Source organism: Chelonia mydas, chromosome 7 (genome assembly GCF_015237465.2).
Source record: "Chelonia mydas isolate rCheMyd1 chromosome 7, rCheMyd1.pri.v2, whole genome shotgun sequence".
Taxonomy (NCBI): Eukaryota; Metazoa; Chordata; order Testudines; family Cheloniidae; genus Chelonia; species Chelonia mydas.
In genome coordinates, this window is record NC_057853.1 from 63,183,547 (window position 1) to 63,203,671 (window position 20,125).

At 41.6% G+C, this 20,125-nt stretch overlaps 1 protein-coding gene across 41 annotated transcripts in view; it reads right to left on the bottom strand.

Annotated features, from left to right (window-relative positions):
- The window catches only part of KCNMA1 (potassium calcium-activated channel subfamily M alpha 1), an 835,052-nt gene that overhangs the window by 185,163 nt on the left and 629,764 nt on the right, over positions 1-20,125 (bottom strand). For all 41 annotated transcript variants that reach the window (XM_043551031.1, XM_043551030.1, XM_043551023.1 and 38 more), the window contains exons 10-14: positions 10,630-10,740; positions 5,976-6,081; positions 4,632-4,714; positions 3,465-3,534; positions 1,243-1,398 (exon numbers count right to left, since the gene is read on the bottom strand). In XM_043551031.1, coding sequence (XP_043406966.1) covers positions 1,243-1,398; positions 3,465-3,534; positions 4,632-4,714; positions 5,976-6,081; positions 10,630-10,740 — 526 coding nt within the window. The remainder of the gene's footprint in view (positions 1-1,242; positions 1,399-3,464; positions 3,535-4,631; positions 4,715-5,975; positions 6,082-10,629; positions 10,741-20,125) is intronic.

Consider the following 20,125-nt stretch of genomic DNA (forward strand, 5'->3'; position numbering starts at 1 on the left):
TGCAGCCCCTGAGGATCTGTAATGACTTTCTAGGTTTCTCACCTAGAAGTTTCTCACAGCAGCCTCAGAAACCCCTGCTTCTACCTCATGCCAAGAGAATAAATATCAGACGGCACTGCACCAAACGCTCCCAACCACTGGAATGTGCACCCAAACTGGCAGTCCTCCTAGTTTCCCCACCTAGTACTCTAGGAAACCCCTGCCCACTTTCATGATGAACTTCAGGAGCCATGGCCCACCTCACGTTCCATCGTGTCCTGGCCCCTGATCACAAGCACAGGACTGGAAATTGGCCAACCTCTACATCTAGCAAGAATGCCCGAAAACAGAATAAGAGGAAAGGAACACTGACTAAGGCTATGTCTACACTACAGACCTTACAGTGGCACAGCTGTACCACTGCAGCTGCGCCGCTGTAAGGTCTCCAAGTTAGCCACTCTATGTCAATGGGAGAGAGCTCTCCCGCTGGCATAATTAAACCACCCCCAATGCGCAGCAGTAGCTACGTCAGCAGGAGAGTGTCTCCCACCAACATAGTGCTGTCCACACCGGCGCTTTTGTCCGTGAATTTGTGTCATGAAGGAGTGTGTTTTTGCACATCGCTGACCGACAAAAGTTTTACCGACAAAAGTGCTAATGTAGACGTGGCCTAACTCAGGTGAGGTCTTAGTCTAGTGAGATGGTACTGTTGCCCCAAAAGGGTGGGAACAACAGCACTACAAGGTTTTGCAAATAAAGCCCTAAGGGTCTCTTTGACTGAGGAGAAATAAATAAAGGAATTATGTTGTAGGAGGTTTGGGCTTAAGTACAAACACATGGTCCACATTTATTCTCACAGTGAGAGGTCCACTAGCCACTTGATGTAAAAGAGCAAAATGATCATTCTTTTTCTCTAGGCGCTTTGTTGCCATATGAGATGTATATAAATCATATTTTTATTTTAACAGCAGAGGCTTTCCTGATAAACATGTGGTTTATCTAAAAAAAAGAATTGAAATGGATTGTGCTTTGAACAATCATTTAATGGCCATAGATGTGCCAAATAAAAATAAAAACATGATTTTTTAAGAACCTGGCCCACTGCCCAATTTATAACAGAATTTGTGTGTGTATATGTATGTGTGTGTTTTACCAAACTGGTTAATGTGTCCCTATCTGTTTTGAGTTTAAGCTGTGCTCTCTACTCAACCCCATGCCAAACTGAATCCCAGGCTAACACACTCTAATGAGACAAGACGTTACCTTTATGAATGACCTCATAGAGAAGAGGTTGGCTAGCATTGTCGAGAGGCCCGGTGCCAGGCAGCTCTGGGCTATGAAACCCAGCTTGAGTTCAGCAAGACAGATTGCGTCATCCCCTTCTTTCCAATTCCAGCTTGGGATATTTAGCAGATGGGCCTGAAGGAAGAAACAAAGGTAAAGGACTCCAAATACTTTCCCTGCATTCTGCCAACACAGGAAATATCCAAGCAAGTGACAACTAATCTTTTCCTTTAATGCTGGACTTCCTTTTCCTGTAGAAGGTAAAAATACGATTAGGGCAGTGATACTCATACCTCAGCGATCAACATTACCAAAAAGAGCTACAAACATTATTCTCACAGAAAAATGACTGACCAAGTATTCTACAATTGGTTAATAACATAGTAAAAGCACAAAGTGTTTTAATATCAATGTGCTGCAAAAAGCCACGAGAGACACATTAAAGAGCCACTTGCAGTTTCCAAGCCTCAGTCTGAGCATCACTGGACTAGGGGGTTTAAATCAATATTCCTTCAAACCAAAATATTTCCAGTAGAGTTTTTGTATCAGGAACTTCTCCACTTTTACACCTTTCAGTTCAAATCTCCCAGCATCCCTCAAGATCTCATATTATGGTGACCTTCTGTCAACCATGGAAAACTGGATGGGAGGCTTTGTAAGGCCCATCCACAGAGCTGAAGTTGTTACATAGTGCTATGAAGTTTTCATTGCACCTAGGTCCATGTATACTCCCTCTTACAGCAACCTCAGTTACTCCCTGACAAATAAGAAACACACATAGGCCCCAGAAATCAAACACAGGTTTTTAATCTAATCTAATGTGGAAATGCAGTACCCCAATCACATGTCCACGAGCCCAGCCCTCGAACAATATGATATAACCTGTACTTTTTTGGTTTCTCCCACCCCCAGAATCAAATAAGCACAGAGCCTGGTGTAAGGAGTCTCTTTTCTCCGGCTTTTGATTATGGGACTAGTGCACAGTGAAATAGTGGATAAAAACAATCATCCCGTGTTGACTCTGCTCAACAAGTTATGTATATTGTTTTTAATACTATTCAGTATAATATGTTATAATGGGTACTTCCATATATAATTGTTTTCATATCAATTTTTCCTTGGGAAAAAGCGTTAGAAAAATATGTTTTGCCAAATTAAAAATTTTACAGAACATTCTAGAGGTTTTTGTGAAATGCAAAACTCTAGTGGTCACTTTCATCCTTCTATCACAGACACACATATGCATGCACATGAACACAAACACTGAGTCCTTCATGCTTTCCTCCTCCTGATAATCGGATTATCACCATTCATCATTTTTTCTTCATTTCCTCATTAATTTTCATGAGAAATATAAAGAGAAAACATGTTTTTAATACAACATGCTTCCTGTTGAGGGCGTTTAAAATACAGAAATAGCATGATTCTGTTCCACAAAAGAAGAAGGACCAAATTCTGTATGTTAGCTGCCCTCCACTCATGTATGTGCAATTAACTCAGGCAGTAGAAATCACACTGTGTAAAACCAGGTGGATCCTGAGCAGGCCTAAACTTCTTTAGCTATAGTTATAAAAAGGCAAGGTAGGTGATGTAATATCTTTTACTGTACTAACTTCTGTTGGTGAGAGAGACAAGATTTTGAGCCACACAGAGCTCTTCTTCAGGTCTGGAAAACTTAATCAGAGTGTAACAGCTAAGTACAACACAGAACAGATTGTTTAGCATAGAAGTTAACATATGTTTCACAAGACCATTCAAAGTGAAATGAAGGTGCGGACTCCTTTGGAAATCTTAGGAATAGTCTGCAGACTCCAGGGTTCCACAGACTGCAGGTTGAAAACCACTGTTCTACAGTAATCCCATACACTCTCCTATCTGTATAGGTAATACAAGCATCATACATGGTTTAGTGAATCAAGCTGCGCCTTATTTCACAGGAGATGTGTGCTTACAAGCCCAACTGAAATCAATGGGAGCTGCGGAAGCTCAGCACCCCAGGGTAACAAACATCCTAGGGTTTTGATAAGGTCCCTGGCATATGTAAATACAACAGAATTAACTCTTTAGTGGATTCCATGACAACTTGTATTCACATGTTCCTACTGAGAAAGGAAAATGCTTTCCATTTAGGCAGCTAAAATAAGTGGATGTGGGATACTGTGGTAGCTCTGAAGAGCGACACCCCTTGGTCTTCTCATTACCTTGTTATGATACTGCAGCATCTGAGTGATAATTCTTATCTTCGGATGGTAATTCTTTATGGAAATTACTCTTAAAAAGAAAAGAAAGAAAAAATTAACATCTTGGACATTCTACCATTCTTCCTATAGTCCTAGCTTGTGGACCTGGTGTTTCTGAGCCTCTGCTTGAACATCCACACTGTACGGTAAACCTGGGTTTACAATTTCTGGACCTGGGTCTCACAGCCATGCTAACACTACACTACACACGGCACTAGATAGACCTTCTGACACAGGCCTGCGGCTTGACCAGCGTCCACATTGCAAAATGACAGGGCTTGGACCCATACCACAGCTGGACTTGGGCTCTAATCCAACCCTCCCATCAGGGTTCTAAGAACCTGGGTCCTCAATGTTTGCTGACCCAAGTCAGACTGATTTGTGTGTGGATGAAAGGGGGAGTTGGGCTCCAACCTGAGACAGAGCCCAGGTTTAGTGTTCGGAGTACACATACCTTCTGAGAGCAACGGCTTATTACAGTAGCGTGCTGCCAGAAGTTGCATTGCAGGCATACGGGGAAAACTTACATTGCTGACTTATTCCCAAGATTAGAGAATAAAGTTGTCCAATAAAGTTGTTTGAATCTCTTTTTGTAGGGAGGAGAATTGAAGAGCAAAGAGAAGAGTGTGATGCTCCCCTCCCACTATTAATTTCCCATTTCCCACTGAAGTGTTTAATTAATCCAGTTTTGTTGAATCAAACTCATTTATTGTGAGAACACACAAGATAATTCTATTCCCAATAACACTTCTGCATTTTATTATATTAAAATTACTGAATCCATTTAAGAACACACTAATCTGCATCTGGAATACTCTTTAATCTATGTATTGCAATTAAAATCAAACCAGGGTTTTTCCCATCACATCCTAAATGTGGTTATGGAAAATGAAATGAGCATAATTAAACCCTGCTCCTTCCACAGGCATCCCACACTCTAGGCACACTGGGCTTCTCCACACTATCGAGGCAATCCTGTGCACTCCCCCAATTTAACTCCCTCTCTCTGGAAGCAATTTAGTGAGAAGTTTTCAACTGTAACCGATGTGGGTATGGTCCACCTAGACACCAGCAATTTGCTGGTCAGAAATGAGAATGACAACCATATTCAAAACCTCTTCGGGTTACCTCATAATATTGGAGGCATCTTCAGCATCTGGGTCAGCGCAGTATTTATTGGCAAGGATTAGGCATGCATCTGCTGACTCTATCTGAGACACCGTGGAAAAAAAAAAAAAAGCAAACATAAATAGAAATCTTTGTTTCCAACTTCTTCTCACAGCCACCGGCTTCTAAGAAATCAGCTTCTTCCTCCAGGAGCAAGAACAACAGTTTATAGTTTTTGCTGAGTATAAAGCTTAGGGTATACTGTAGATTTGACTCCTTATGATATCAGTGCCAATACTTACATGGAACTGATCACTGTAACTTTTCAAAACACTTTCCAAACATTATAGTGCTCATGGTAGGTAAGGACTTTAGTTATTACTACTACCAGTTACTAATGTTCTTTCAGAGATACCGAAAACGAAGCACCAACAGGTTAAATACCAAAGTTTTAAAATTCCATGTTGCAGGTCTGGCTCCTAAACCCATAGGGACAGAGACTGTCTTTCTGTTGTTTGTACAGTGACTATTACAACGGGGTCAGAGCTGTTTGGGTCCTTGGGCAATAACATCATAAAAATAGTAGAAGATCTCTGATTTTAGGGGCAAAGTTAATCCAGTGGCAAAACTTACAATCATCAACCTCTGGTCTAGTTAGCATAAAGTAGCAGATTTAAAATATAACAAAATTACTTTTCTTTCAGTATATTTGGGCAAATACCACACAGTAAAGCAGGGGATGGAAGAGAGAAGATAACCAGACTGAACTGTACAGCCATTACAAGGACATCATTTTATGTTGCTGATTGGAGCTCAGCTCAGCATATGTTGTATAAAAATGGACCAAACAGCTTTTGTAGCCAGCACAGGCAAAAATCCTAATTTTTGCTCACTGGAACAGCTTAACATTAGGCAAAGATCTTTATGATTTAAGAAGCTTGTTCACGTCCCATTAGAAAGACATGAAATGGGGTAATGCTGTATATAAGTTTGGTATCTTTTACTCTTCTGAACTTCAGGGTTTGCTTTAAGAGGATAAAATAATTTAGCATAGAATACTTGAACCAATACAGCCATTTTATTATAGTTAGCAAATATCTCAAATTGTATTTACTTTTTCAGGACACCAGACAATAGAAAAAGGGTGAAAAAATGTTTTCTAATTGCCCCTATGCAAATGTGCCAATAGTGTTTATAACATCAAGTTTTAAAATGTTAAACATTAATATTAACAACCATAGGACCTCTCCTATTAAAGTCAACTAAAAAACTCCCATTAACTTCAGTGGATGTTGGACTGGAGGTAGAATCTGCTTATTTAAGAGAAGACAACTAGTAGAAATAAAGAATCAACAGAATCATTACCTTTACTCTCGCCAGGTCATGCGGATTGAGAACTGAACCCTGATAGAATTCCACCTGAGTGAAGTGTCGTTTAAAAAGAGCTTCCAGCTCAAGGTTAGGGGAGATACTGCATTGGGAGAAAAAACAAACAAGAAGTTTGCACAACATATCTGTCCTACTCTTGTATTAATTTTTAAACTGTTTGAAATTCCATTGATACTCTTCTTGTGGGGTGAAAACAGTGGGCCTCACCTATTGTTAGCACAGCTCCATTCCTTTCACTACATATGTCCCCACTTACATGTGAATGTGGCCTACCAAATGGAGGTAAGACCAGCTTCCCTGAATGTAGCAGCTGTGATGGTTACAGGGTTAGCTGTCTTCTCTTATCTTGTGCTTTGCTCCTGCTTTTAAGAGTAAATAATACTTTGGTCTGAGAAAGCTGTCCAGTGGCCTGCATTAACCACTGGTCAGAAGCTCCCAAAGGAAAGACTCGCAGATGCCTAACCCGGTCGAGCCTGCTGAGTAATCACAGTTGGCATGTAGGGTAATGTAGAACAGGGACCGTCTAAGAGAGGAAGAATCAGAGAACTCCACCCCGGACAGACGAAGACATGCGGCCTAACATCTGAAGGGAGTGCACTGAGAGAGACCAGAAAAGGGGCAGAGGTGCAGCTAGTCATGGAACCTTGACAGTAGCTCTCATCAATTCAAACACAGTGAGGTGCGTGTAACTATTATATTTGATGTGTAACTATTCTGTCTCATTGAGATAGATGCAGTATCCATACTGCTTGGCACAGCTGAGATCTAGGAATCATACACAACAGCACAGAAAAGGTTCACATTGGCAGCTAGCATTATTTATCAACTCTACAGCTCCCAGGTTAATTAAGAAACACAAACAAACCTAGAAAATAGGAACAAATTTATCCATCAAAGATGTGCTCTTAGCAACATCAATTCATACATACAAGAGCAACACTGAGCCCTACAAACTCCTCGGCTTTGTTGAGTGAAAGGAAAATCTGCCTAGTGTATGGGCTGCTCACTCAGACCACACCACACAGTTATCTACCTGCACTTTGATGTAATTCCAGTCATACAGTCAGACTGTATAATTCATACAGTAGGTTAACAGCCACCAAGAGGACCTGATAATACCTCTAGATTGTATTAACTGTTACTAAGTGCATTTGTTATAATTTTGTTATGTCATTTTTGACCAGTGGTCATTTTCACATAAGCAAGTAGTCAAATGAAAAGTAATTCATTATAAAAATGTGGCACACACCTATCTAGCTCTCTTAGTAACAAAGAAAGCATTTACTTGCCAGGTAAACAGCGTCAATTAAATAAAAAAATGTTTACTTGCAGTTGTGTGTGTCTTTACTGCAAATGCACACGCAAATGAGTATAACTGCTTAGTCACCCATCCTGCGTATGGGCAGTTATCAGAGTTCTATAAACTATTGTTGAAAGTGCATATGCAATTGTGGGTGCAAGTTTGTCACACCTTTTTTTGTGCCGGAACCTCCAATTTCCCTTTGGAAATTAAGTTCCATGTGGTCATGTAGAGGGAAACTTCCCTCCTACCCTAATAAAACACGAGCAGTTACCAGGGGATATCAACTGTATCCATTATTCCAATTTAATGGAAATCTTATAAAATCAGCCAGGTAGCAACTCTATGCATTTTCAACTTCCGTTATCCAATCATCACAAATAATTCTTAACCTTTTAATCATTTTGTTTGACAAGAAGGAAAGTGGATTGCTTGCTGTTAAGTGTATTAATATCACTCATTCAAAAACAGCTCATGGCACTTAGAAATGCATGCTGTTCTTGATAGGAAAAGACAGTTAACACCATATTTCTCTCAAGCAAATAGCTATTTCTAATAGCCTCTCCCTAAGACATGCCAATTTGATGTTGAATTGTGTGTAACGGGATGCTAGTGACAAACAGCAACTACCTTTAAGCAAAGTTGCTGACGGGAAGGGCATTCCAGGCAACTAATGACTGGCTGGAGAAGTTGTGGCCCAGTCAGTCGTTAACTGACAGGAAATACCTGACCTAAACATGATCACTAATGTTACCAGATAACATATAGTTTTAAATAATTTAAAGCAATTGCTATTTCTATCTGTTTGCAGCATCACTATGTCTGGGCAGAAGCATTTTGTTTTTGTAGTACTGCTGTTTTGCTAGCAGTCACAGTCTAATAGAGTAAAACCAGAGAGCCCCAGTACCTGGGGGTGACGGAACCAATTTCAAAGATCTACGTGGATTGTATCATTCGGTGCTCATCATCTCATTCATTTTTACAATTCAGAGTGCATCCTGGACTTCTCCAAACTGTTCAGACTCTATGAGCAGCTAAAAGGGAGGTGGAAAGCAGCAGTGTACCATGGAGCACTTCTTGTTACAGGATGATGCCAGTCATTTTTCAAAATTTTAGAATCCAACAATCTTTTAACAAAGTCATCGGAATGGGATATTTCTGTTAATTTACATAAAATGTACTCATCTTCTGCATGTTCGTAATCTCCCGAAGAGAAGATTAAATGCAGCAGAATCTCTTTTGTGATGTTTGTGTTTGGAAAAGCAGCCAGTTATGCACATCTTTAAGTAAGTTTCAGCATATATTTGAAATATATGGTTAGAATCAGAAAACACAGCTTTTCTGCAATTTAGCTTGCAACTGTTAGACAGACGAGGCATAAAAGTTGGAGACGGAAATAGATACCTATGAATGGGCATTCCTAACATGAGTTCTCAATCTGCATCATAGATTGCATGATATAATCTCCATAAACTAAATTTAGAACTATCCAGGGCCAAAGAAAACTTCTGCAGTAGTTATTAATATGTGTTGATTATTATTTCTTATTTCTGAGTGTCATGCACTCTTTAAAATATACTTATCTATAAAACTAGTGACACACAATTGAGTTTTTCTTTACTACAAGAAGCACGAGTCTGAAGTCCAGTGGCTTCAAGTACCGGTACTATTAAGTACGCTAGTAGGTGGGAACAATTGTGGTAACCAATAGGAAATAGCTTATGCTCAAATAAATTGGTTAGTCTCTAAGGTGCCACAAGTATTCCTTTTCTTTTTGCGAATACAGACTAACATGGCTGTTACTCTGAAATAGGAAAACAAGATTTCATTCTCAACATTCCATTAGTTTTGCAATGTTGGCAAATATGCTGTTCAAATCAGGATAACCACGGATGATCTGATCTATCATGGTATTTATTTCTTCAAAAATTCAGATATATGTATTTAATTCATTATTCTTCATTAATTATCATTCACTAATTATTTAATTAATTTGAAATTTATTTAAACTATTTCTCTCTTAAAAGCGGCAAAGAGTCCTGTGGCATCTTATAGACTAACAGACGTATTGGAGCATAAGCTTTCGTGGGTGAATACCCACTTCGTCGGATGCATGTAGTGGTATTTCTTTGTACAGCATTTGCTTCCTTAATTTATTAACGACATGTATAAAATATCCTTGGTCAGGCCTCCTCTTCTGCAGAGGCATTATTTTGAGAATGGTAGGAAGCATTTTTTTTTTTTAAGTGTCAAGTTTTAACTAACTAGGCTGGGTCAATCCGTTCCTTTTTTCTTCCGTGATGATTTGTTTCCACTTGCTGTAGGATGCAGCACAACACAAACACCTATTGAACAATGTACCAACTGTATACCAGACCAGTTCAGTCTTTGTTGTGGCTTAGCTAAAATCAGTTAGGGCCAAATATCTCCCTTTGATGCGTACGGCTCTAAATGAAGTCAATGTGAGATCTTCCATGCACCTGATGGCAGAATTTGGGCCCAGAAAAGAAATGAAAAATTTCTGTGCAACTGCCTGGATGTTCCTGAGACTTTCTTATAGAAAGATATTGAGCCTCCTCTAGGAAAGACACTGATTAAGATTAATAATTGATACAAATATTTAGAAACTGATTTTTAGGCTTCAGTAATTTAACAAAATATTTTGCAGGGAACTACCAGATAATGTGCAAGCAATAAAGAATAGCAACTGACAGCAAGACTGGGAAGTATTCATGGATTGATACTACACACTTAAAAAAGCTTCACTGGAAAATGAAATAAGGCTTTTTAAACTGTAACAGCAATGTATGACTTCATAATGCAATCTTGGCCTTTGTGTCATCATGATAAACGGGAGAGATAGTAGTTCACACCTATATACATGTTTGGTTTGTGCTGTATGTTAGGTAAGTACTTTAACATTTCACACATGGGAAAAGCAAGGCTCAAAGAGATTTTGGCTGGTAATGTCAAAAAGAGTTTATGGGAGTCAGGCACCTAAATCCCACTGAAATTCAATAGGAGTAAGACTCCTTAAATCCCAACCTTAGACTTATAAAAAGCTAGTGGAAGAGTCACAAATTGACATCTTGGGTCAAATCCTAGTCCTATTAAAGTCAACAGGAATTTGGCCATTGATTTCAAAGGGATCAGGATTTCACCGCACAGGTTAAAGACATCTCTGGTCTAACTTCACCGAATAAGTTTGACCCTAACAGTCTCTTTGTCCCCTGCTCTACCCTCAAACCAACACTGACACCAAGGAGACTTTAGGACACTTTCAGACCTTTTTGATTAGCAAGAAAGGTTTTGGTTGGAAAGATTACTCACTTATGCAGAAAGACGATTTCCACGTTCACATCATCCCTGTCCTTGTGCAGGAAGTCCTTCAGGAAGTTGGACACACTTTCAAGTGTTATGTGACCACAGACAACTATGTGCCTGTGACAGAAAATGTAGAGTTACTTTTGCAGGGAAAACTAACAAACAAGCATGCAAACAAAAAGGGTAAAATAAGCTGTTGGCTGAAAAAGGAAGCATTCTTCCTGATGCTTCTCTAACACCTACTCCCTGAAGTCATCAAAGGAAACCATCAATATTAGAAGGTAATTTGACATTGAAACTATATATGGGCTCTCACCTGATGCTGCAAAAGACTATTACAAGCAAAACCATTTGGCCAAGTGGTTTTAAACATTTAACAATAAATATCATTATTTATGTATACACTTATATGCTGTATTATCCAGTCCCTCTCAGAGTCATATTTCTCCTTCCACCTCCTCTCCTAAGATTTACTATTAAATTTTTTGTTCAGAAACATAGAGCTTATCATGTAATGAGACAACAAATCTCCCTGAAATGATTCTACTTATTTTCCCAGTTATATCAGTGAAGCCAGTGAAAAGCTTGACATATTATGGGCCATAAGCAATAAAAAGAGAAATCTTGCATTTTCTACTGTAAGTCCTGCAGTGGGAGCACTTTACAATAAGTGGACATTTTTTAATTCTGCAATGCAATGGAACACCCTCACAGAACCAGAATCTGTACAGAGTGCTATCACACTTATGCTCCATGCAATTTCCAGCAGTGTCAAAGGGGAGAACCCAAATATACAACACAGAAACAGTGTCCACTTCTATAGATTGATTTCTTACACGCTGAGTGAAATGTCTACAGTTCTGTCCTTTCTTTGCTTCCTTGCTTAATGGACTTATTCTAAAGTGTTGTCCAAGTACTTGTGCTCTAGCATGCTCTACAGTGGCTCAGTGTTTCTACCACAACACAGACAAAAGCATGGCTTTCATTAGTCAGATGAGTACATGGGAGGTGCTGGTGTTTACAGTACTTCCATTGCTACTGCTGTTGCTTGCCACATTTCTTACAGCTGTCAGGGAAAGAGAGGGCAGTAGAAGTGTGGATTCAATTTAATTATTAAGGTAGCAGAGAGTCATTCAGTAATCTGACCTCATTACAGCTGATTGAGTCTATATGCTGATTGCAACAAAGGCACAATTTATTTGTTGGCTGACATCTGAGCTGCAGCAGGTGGCCAAAATGAAGCAAAATAATTTCAAGGGCAAAATTTAAACTGCCCAAGTCTTACCTATTTCATAATTGTTCTGTGCGCATTCCATTAATGTAGAAACCTCATTGGCTGGAAGCAACAAATAATAGGTAGCAGCAATAATCGCTTATGTAATGTGCCATAAGGGACTATTATGGGAGCCTGTACTTGCTTCATAATTTGGTGCTTGACTAAGTATATGAAAATAATGCAATGAACTCACTGGTGAAAGGATAATGATGCAGAACAAAAAATAAATCAGTAATATGCATGATGCAGTTAATAATATCACCATCATGTACTACTGCTTTTGCAGTGGTGCTGGTAGTGACTAGGAAAGCAAAGCACAATGAAGTATTATACTAATCCAGCACACTATAGGGGACTGCTTTACTATTACCACTTTATTTTCTAATACTCCATGTGCTCATGGCTTGGTGGGTTGTCACTGAAAGGCCATATAAGAAGTGTTTGAGATAATTGTCTTCCTAAATTCAGATCTAAAGTCTTGTGCTAATGTATTTGTAAAAACAAACAACAAAAATCACAGACTGTTTTTTTCCTTCAATTTGTAATGGTCTATATAAAATTATATTTAGGCTATACTATGTCTAATTAGGACCTGGTCCTACAAATACGTATTTGCCAGGTGCAGTGCTTGCTACCATGAGTGGCTGCTATAGCTTCAACGACATCATAAGCTATATGTTTGGTAGAATTGCATGAAGACCTGGACCCACAGATGGTGAACTCCACAAAGCAGGAAACAAAAACTTCCTCCCCTGTTCCATAGGTTACCAAGCACTGTATCAGCATGCAATAAGTAACAAATACAATAAACCAAATATCTGACCCATTTTTCAGGCAAAAAGAGACTTGAGAGCTGCCCTGTAGGGCCTTCACAATCTGGCAGTTCATAGCAGCCTCTGTGCTGGAGCCAGGGCTGGTGTAGAAATTGTCACTGGTTTGGGGAACTGCAAACTACTTCTTGGCTGCAGCATCCTTCAGCTTTGCCCAGTGTTCGCTGGGTGCAGCTGAGGGTTCAGCTGACTGCAATGATCACAGAATCATAGGACTGGACTGGACCTTGAGAGGTCATCTAGTCCAGTCCCCTGCACTCATGGCAGGACTAAGTATCATCTAGACTATCCCTGACAGGTGTTTGTCTAACCTGCTCTTAAAAATCTCCAGTGATGGAGATTCCACAACCTCCCTAGGCAATTTATTCCAGTGCTTAACCACCCTGACAATTAGGAAATGTTTCCTAATGTCCAATCTAAACCTCCCTTGCTGCAATTTAAGCCCATTGCTTCTTGTCCTATTCTCAGCGGTTAAGAACAATTTTTCTCCCTCCTCCTTCTAACAACCTTTTATGTACTTGAAAACTGTTATGTCCCCTCTCAGTCTTCTCTTTTCCAGACTAATCAAACTCGTTTTTTTTTTTTCAATCTTCCCTCGTAGGTCATGTTTTCTAGACCTTTAATCATTTGTGTTGCTGTTCTCTAGACTTTCTCCAGTTTGTCCACATCTTTTCTGAAATGTGGCACCCAGAACTGGGCACAATACTCCAGTTAAGACCTAATCAGCTCAGAGAAGAGTCTGTGTCTCTCTCATAGGCATGCAACAGAACACTAAAATCAGATATTGCATCAGCTCAGAAAGTGTAGCAAACTCATTATTCAATGTAAATGAATAGAGAGTACAAATATGACTTTAAGGGCTAGGTCCCCATGGCTGTTTCATCCTGTAGGCTCTCTCTTTGTGAACGTAAGCATAGCAGAACAGATATCTCCATGTTATTTCTTGGGGAAGTAGTCAGACTTAGGTAGTCAATGATCTTGGTTGAGGCAAACAACAAGAATGACTGAACACAGAGTTAAGAGCTAGCATTCACAGTGGTCAATATTTCCTTTGAGGGACACAAAACATGGTCACAGTAGCATGAAGTCAATAAGTTACTTGTAAGCAAAACTTTTAGCGATTGCACAGACTTTTTGCTAACTCTTCTCACCATCTCTGGCTTTCATACAGAGCAGCAAAGAAGGGTCTCAGTAAAAGGCTGCTCTGAAAGCAGAAAGGCTTGCGTCAACTGCTCTTGGAACAGTTCTCTCTAGAGACCCCAGCTTTCTCCTAACTGCTCCCCTTCTATTCATCTCAAATTAGCCCAGTCCATCAACTTAACCCAAAATGAGTCAACCTTCCCTTAAATTCCAAGGCTTGCAGTCTTCCTTTGTCTCTCTGTGAGCTTCTTAAGAAAATAAGAACGGCCATATTGGGTCAGACCAATGGTCCATCTTGCCCAATATCCTGTCTTCTGACCATGGCTGGTGCCTAATGCTTCAGAGGGAATGAACAGAAGAGGGAAATTATTGAGTTATCCAGCCCATGTAATCCAGCTCTAACTTCTGGCAGTCTGAGGTTTAGGGACACCCGAGTAAGGGGTTGCATTCCTGACCATTTTGGCTAATAGTCATTGATGAATCTATCCTCCATGAACTTATCTGATGCTTTTTTTGAACGCTGTTATATTTTTGACCTTACCAACATTCCTTGGCAATGAGTTCCACAAGTTGTGTTCTGTGAAGAAGTACTTCCTTTTGTTTGTTTAAAACCTTCTGACTATTAATTTCATTGGTGACTGTGGTTCATGTCTTATGTGAAGGTGTAAATAGCACTTCCTTATTCACTTCCTATTCATGATTTTATAGACCTCTATCATATCCCTCCTTGGTCATTTCTTTTGTAAACTGAACAGTCCCAGACTTTTTAGTCTCTCCTCTTATGGTAGCAGTTCCATATGCCTAGTCATTTTTGTTACCCTTCTCTGTACTTTTTCCAATTCTAATATATCTTTTTTGAGATGGGGTGACCAAGACTGCACAGAATATTCAAGGCATGGGCATACCATAGATTTATATGGAGACATTATGACATTTTCTGTCATATTAACTATCCCTTTCCTAATTTTCCTAACATTTGGTTAGCTTTTCTGACTGCCACTGCACATTGAGCAGATGTTTTCAGAGAACTATCCATGGTGATGCCAAGATCTCTTTATTGAGTGGTAAGAGTTTAATTTAGACCGCATCATTTTGTATGTATACTTGGGATTATGTTTTCCAATGTACAATACTTTGCCCTTATCAACACTGAATTTCATCTGTCATTTTGCTGCCCAGTCTCTTCACTGTTTACCCCTTTTTTTCAGATCATTTATGAATACATTGAACAACATTGGCTCCAGCACAGAACCTTGGGGGAATCTCACTATTTACCTCTCTCCACTGTAAAAACTGACTATTTATTCATATCCTTTGTTTCCGAGCTTTTAACCCATTACTGATCCATGAGAGGACCTTCCCTCTTACCCCTGGATTCCTTATTTAGTTTAACAGCCTTTGCTGACAGACCTTGCCAAAGGTTTTCTGAAAGTGCAAGTACACTATATCCATTAGATCACCATTGTCCTCACATTTGTTGACACCGTCAATGAATTCTAATAGATTGGTGAGGCGTGATTTCCCTTTACAAAAGCCATGTTGATTCTTCCCCAACATATTTTGGTGAAGAGTAGGGCTGGAAGTACTTGGTTTCAGTGTTGAGGGTCTGGGGTAATGAATTTCTTGAGCATTCTCTTTAGCATATCATTAAAACTTTCCACTAGACCATTCATCTGTGGATGGCATACTGATGTGCATAATACTTTGATTTTCAGCAGGCCACAGACCTATCTCATCATGAAATTTGTTCCCTGGTCTGTCAGGATGTCTCTGGGAATCCCTACCCACACAAAGACAGTGATATGGCTTTCGAGTATCAGGTCATGTACAGAATGTACTTGTTATCATGTCGTGTCTGGAGGCACTCTTTTCTAGGGGACCTATAAAGTTGATTCCTATTCATTCAAAGTGGGTCTCTGCCCAGAGAAAGGATATTAATGAACCCCATGGAACTCTCTTGGGGGGGCCATTAATTGGCATTTGGGACATGATGCACAGAAATTCTTGGCTTGTTTAAGGACCTCTGGCCAAAAGCATCAGGCTAGGATCCTAGACAGTGTCTTATTTTTCCCAAGGTGTCCTGAACATGGGATTGCGTGTGCAAAATGCAGGATCTTGCAATGATATACTGGGGCACTAGTAACTGCATCTGTATCTCTTGTGTCTGCCTGTCCTGGTCTATGCAATAGAACAAGTTTATCTTAATAGCAAAATAAGGGTACTATTCAGCCTTCAGGGGGGTCCACCTCCTCATCATCTATCACTGCTACTTGTTTGAAGGCCCATTTCAAAGTCTTGGTGGTGTTTTTGCTCCACATGGAAATCTGAGAAGTCTGTTAACTTCTCTGAGTCCAGTAGCTGAGGGGGTGTCTCATTTAGGGCCATGGAAAGCCCTGTCTTGGAATCTTCTGCATTGCCTGGATCCACTATAGAGTTTGTGGTCTCCATTATGTCTGTGGAGGGGGCCACCTCTCTCTGCTCTTTCCTTTCTATCCACTTCTCTCTTCAGAACTTTTTCCTTCTAGGCTGGGAGGAAAGTAGGTCAGAGTCCTTAAATGGAACAGGACCCCTAACATTTCTTTTGGAATGTCATCCTCAGGCTCCTATGCTAAGGGAAGCTTCTGGAATAGTTCAGGGACATATGTCCAGTCTTGGTCTAATATCACTGGGTAGGAGATCCAGAGACACACATACCTTCATCTCACCTTTGTTCCCATCAACAGTCAATTTTACTGTCATGCTAGGATACCCAAGAATATCTCCATGGGTGCATTTAATGGGGGTTTCCCCCTTTGCCAGCTTCCCTACTGTTCCCAGTTTCCACTCCCATACAAATGTATGGTCACACCCCAAGTCTACAAGGGCCAATGTTTCTTGGCCATTCACCTCTGATATTGTGAGTTTTCATGGTGCTTTTTTCTGGGCCCTATTGTCTCCTGTCCAGACATGCCCAAAATTACACTTCACCTAGAGGCAGTCACAAAACCTATGTGCCTGTTCTCCACAGGAGTAAAAAACTACCAAGTCTGTCCCTTGTCTTTCTAGTGACTTTGTCCTCTTTCTGAATTTCTCTTGGCCTTTGTTCCTGTGTTGGCGTGGGGCAGGGGGCTGGGAAGGGCATTTAAAGTCGTAGACCCTGCTGTCTCAGGAGAAACTTACCCATGGACCCCGAGAGGAGTGCCGGTTACCAATGCTGCCCAACAACCAGCCAGCCATTTGGATTTCCTTGGGTTTACCCAATATGGGCCACCCCCACCTTTGGTTACTCAGTTTCATTCTTCCGTGTGGGTACTTCTGCAGCAGAGGGCCACTGGATGGTGCGAGCAGCCATGTAGTCCTCTACAAGAGGGCCTATGGGTGGCATCTGCTAGGGTTACTGGTCGCTGACTGCAAACACAATCTTCCTCCGCCAGTGGAGGAATCTGTACAAACTGCTCCATAACTAAGAGTTCTGCTATCTAGGATTCCATTTGAGACTCTGGCTTTAACCAACACCAGCAGAAGTCCTTTAGCCTTTGGGCGATCATCCGTGGCCATGTTTTTGAGGAGGTGGGGTGTGATACTGCTCATGATGGAACTGCTGACAGTAGGTTTCTTCACAGTCCAGTATGGACTTCACCTGTTCATAGTCCTAGGCCGCTGTGTCAAGTCCCCAGTATGTTGCCTGGGCTTCCACAATGAGGAGTGGAGCAAGCCGGATTGTCCACTGGGCTGAGGGCCATGAGAGACTGTGAAAACCTTTTAAAAATTACCAAGAATGATTCCAGGTCATCATCTGGGGAAATGTCACGGTCCCCTGAAGTACAGAACATGCATTCCCTATAGTAACAACACCATCAGGAGTAGTAGCCAGCATCAGGTACACCATTTGCTGTAACAACAGTTGTTGGTTCAATGCCATCTGTTTAAACAGTTGTTGCTGCCTATGTTGTTCCTGTGCTTCTAAATCAACCAGTCATTGTAGAAGCTGATTCGCCTCCATAATTCTCTTACATATATACCAGAAAAAAAAAAATGTGTAGTTTGTTGCGGGGGAGGGCTTCTCTTTTTTACAGTTAAAGTCAACTCCACTTCTGGTACCATGTCGTCAATTCTCTTGGGGCAGTCAGACTCATAGACTTTAAGGCCAGAAGGGACCATCATGATCACCTAGTCTGACCTCGTGAACATTGCAGGCCACAGAACCTCACCCATCTACTTCTGTCATAGACCCCTAACCTCTCACTGAAGTCCTAAAATCATGGTTTAAAGACTTAAAGTTACAGAGAATTCACTATTTACACTAGTTTAAACCTGCAAGAGACCTGTGCCCCATGCTGCAGAGGAAGGTGAAACCCCCCTAGGGTCTCTGCCAATCTGACCCAGGGGAAAATTCCTTCCTGGCCCCAAATATGGGAATCAGTTAGACCCTGAGCATGTGGGCAAGACCCACCAGCCAGACACCTGGGAAAGAATTCTCTGTAGTAACTCAGAGTCCTCCCCATCTAGTATTCCTCACCAATCATTAGAGATATTTGTTGCTAGCAGTCGCAGACTGGCTCCATGCCATTATAGGCAGTCTCATCACACAAACTTATCATGCTCAGTCTGGGTTTTTTGCCCCCATTGCTCCTCTTTGGAGGCTGTTCCAGAACGTCACTCCTCTGATGGTTAGATACCCTTGTCTAATTTCAAGCCTAAACTTGTTGATGTCTAGTTTATATCCATTTGTTCTTGTGTCCACATGGGCACTTAACTTAAATAACTCCTCTCCCTCCCTCGTATTTAGCCCTCTAATGCAGGGGTTCTCAACCTTTTTCTTGCTGAGGCCCCCCTCAACACGCCATAAAAATGCCAGAGCCCAGCAGGGGTGGGGGGAACTCAGGGCTGAGGGGGAGGACGACCCTTGGGCATAGGCATAGTTTTACTTCCATTTTGGGTGGGCAAGGGCTGGCGGGGCACAGTGCACCTCCACTCCGACTCACTCAGGAGGCCACCCAGCCTGTCTAGACTGTGGAGGGATGCAAACAAAAATATAACTCAAAGGGGGGACTTAGTTTAAAAAGTTTGAAAATTGCTCCGGGTGCAGGGAGGGGGTAGCTAGGGGCTGTGTATGAGCAGGGGAGTAGCTCGGGGTGCAGGCAGGGGGTAGCTGGAGGCTGTGTACAGGCGGAGGGGGGCTCCCAGCTTCAGCAGGGGTGGGGTGCTGGGGCTCCCAGCTTCAGCCCCCTGCTATTCCTGGCTTTGGGTGGGGGTCGGCCGGCTTCAACTGCAAGCCACTCCCGGCTTCGGGGGTAGAGGGGGAGTAGGTAGGCCAGCTTCAGCCCCGCGCTGCTCCCGGCTTCGGGGGGTTGGGAGGGGTCAGCCAGCTTCAGCCCGGTGCCGCTCCTGGCTTCGGGGACGAGGAGGGAGAGGGTTCAGCCCTGTGCCGCTCCTGTCTTCAGTGCTGGGACTCGGGGCACTGGGTTTCAGCTGCAGGGCTCCATGACCCCCATGAAAGGACTCGCAGACATCCAGGGGACCAGGGACCCTGAGTTGAGAACCGCTGCTCTAATGCATACATAGAGAACAATCATATCTCCCTCCCAGTTTATCTAACTGGTTTCTATCAGCTTAACCTAAAATGAGTCTATAAGCTCCTAAATTCAGGGTTTGCAATCTCTGTCTCCCTGTCAGATTATTTAGAGGCAGCATGGAATGGGACTGTAGCCCCTCCCCTCCCCCAGGCCTTTCTGCCTCCCTATCTCTCTCTGTTCTCCTTCCTTAATAGTTGGGCTTGATTTTCTTATTGGTCCCACCTATGTTTGCAAGATCCCATGATTGGCAGTTCTGGCAGCAATGCTGGGGATGTGGTCAGCCTGGATGCCTGTAAATGGGGAAAATGCACCTCTCCATTCTGCCTATGCTCAGTTTTGTAAATCCCACTACAGCTTGTCACAAAGGTTTTGTTCCAAAATTTGCCATGTGGTGTTTGTACTGCTGATCTTCCTTGGGGGTTCTGCCAGTGAAGGACAGCTTTAAATAGCAATCCAAGGTTGCCTTAGCCAGACCCATTTCCTAGCCACTTTTGAGGTTGCATAAATTAGCTTTGCAAGAGTCATAGATGACTTATGCCTCGCAAATCACCATGTAATATCTGGGTGAACCTAGTTCATTAGTTAAAAACTTACAAATTAGTGATGAGCAAACCTCAAAAGTTTCAGAGGTTGTGTTCGAATACACTCATTCTTTATGCTTAAGAGAACATTAAATGTAAATTCTGAACCTCCTGAGTCTG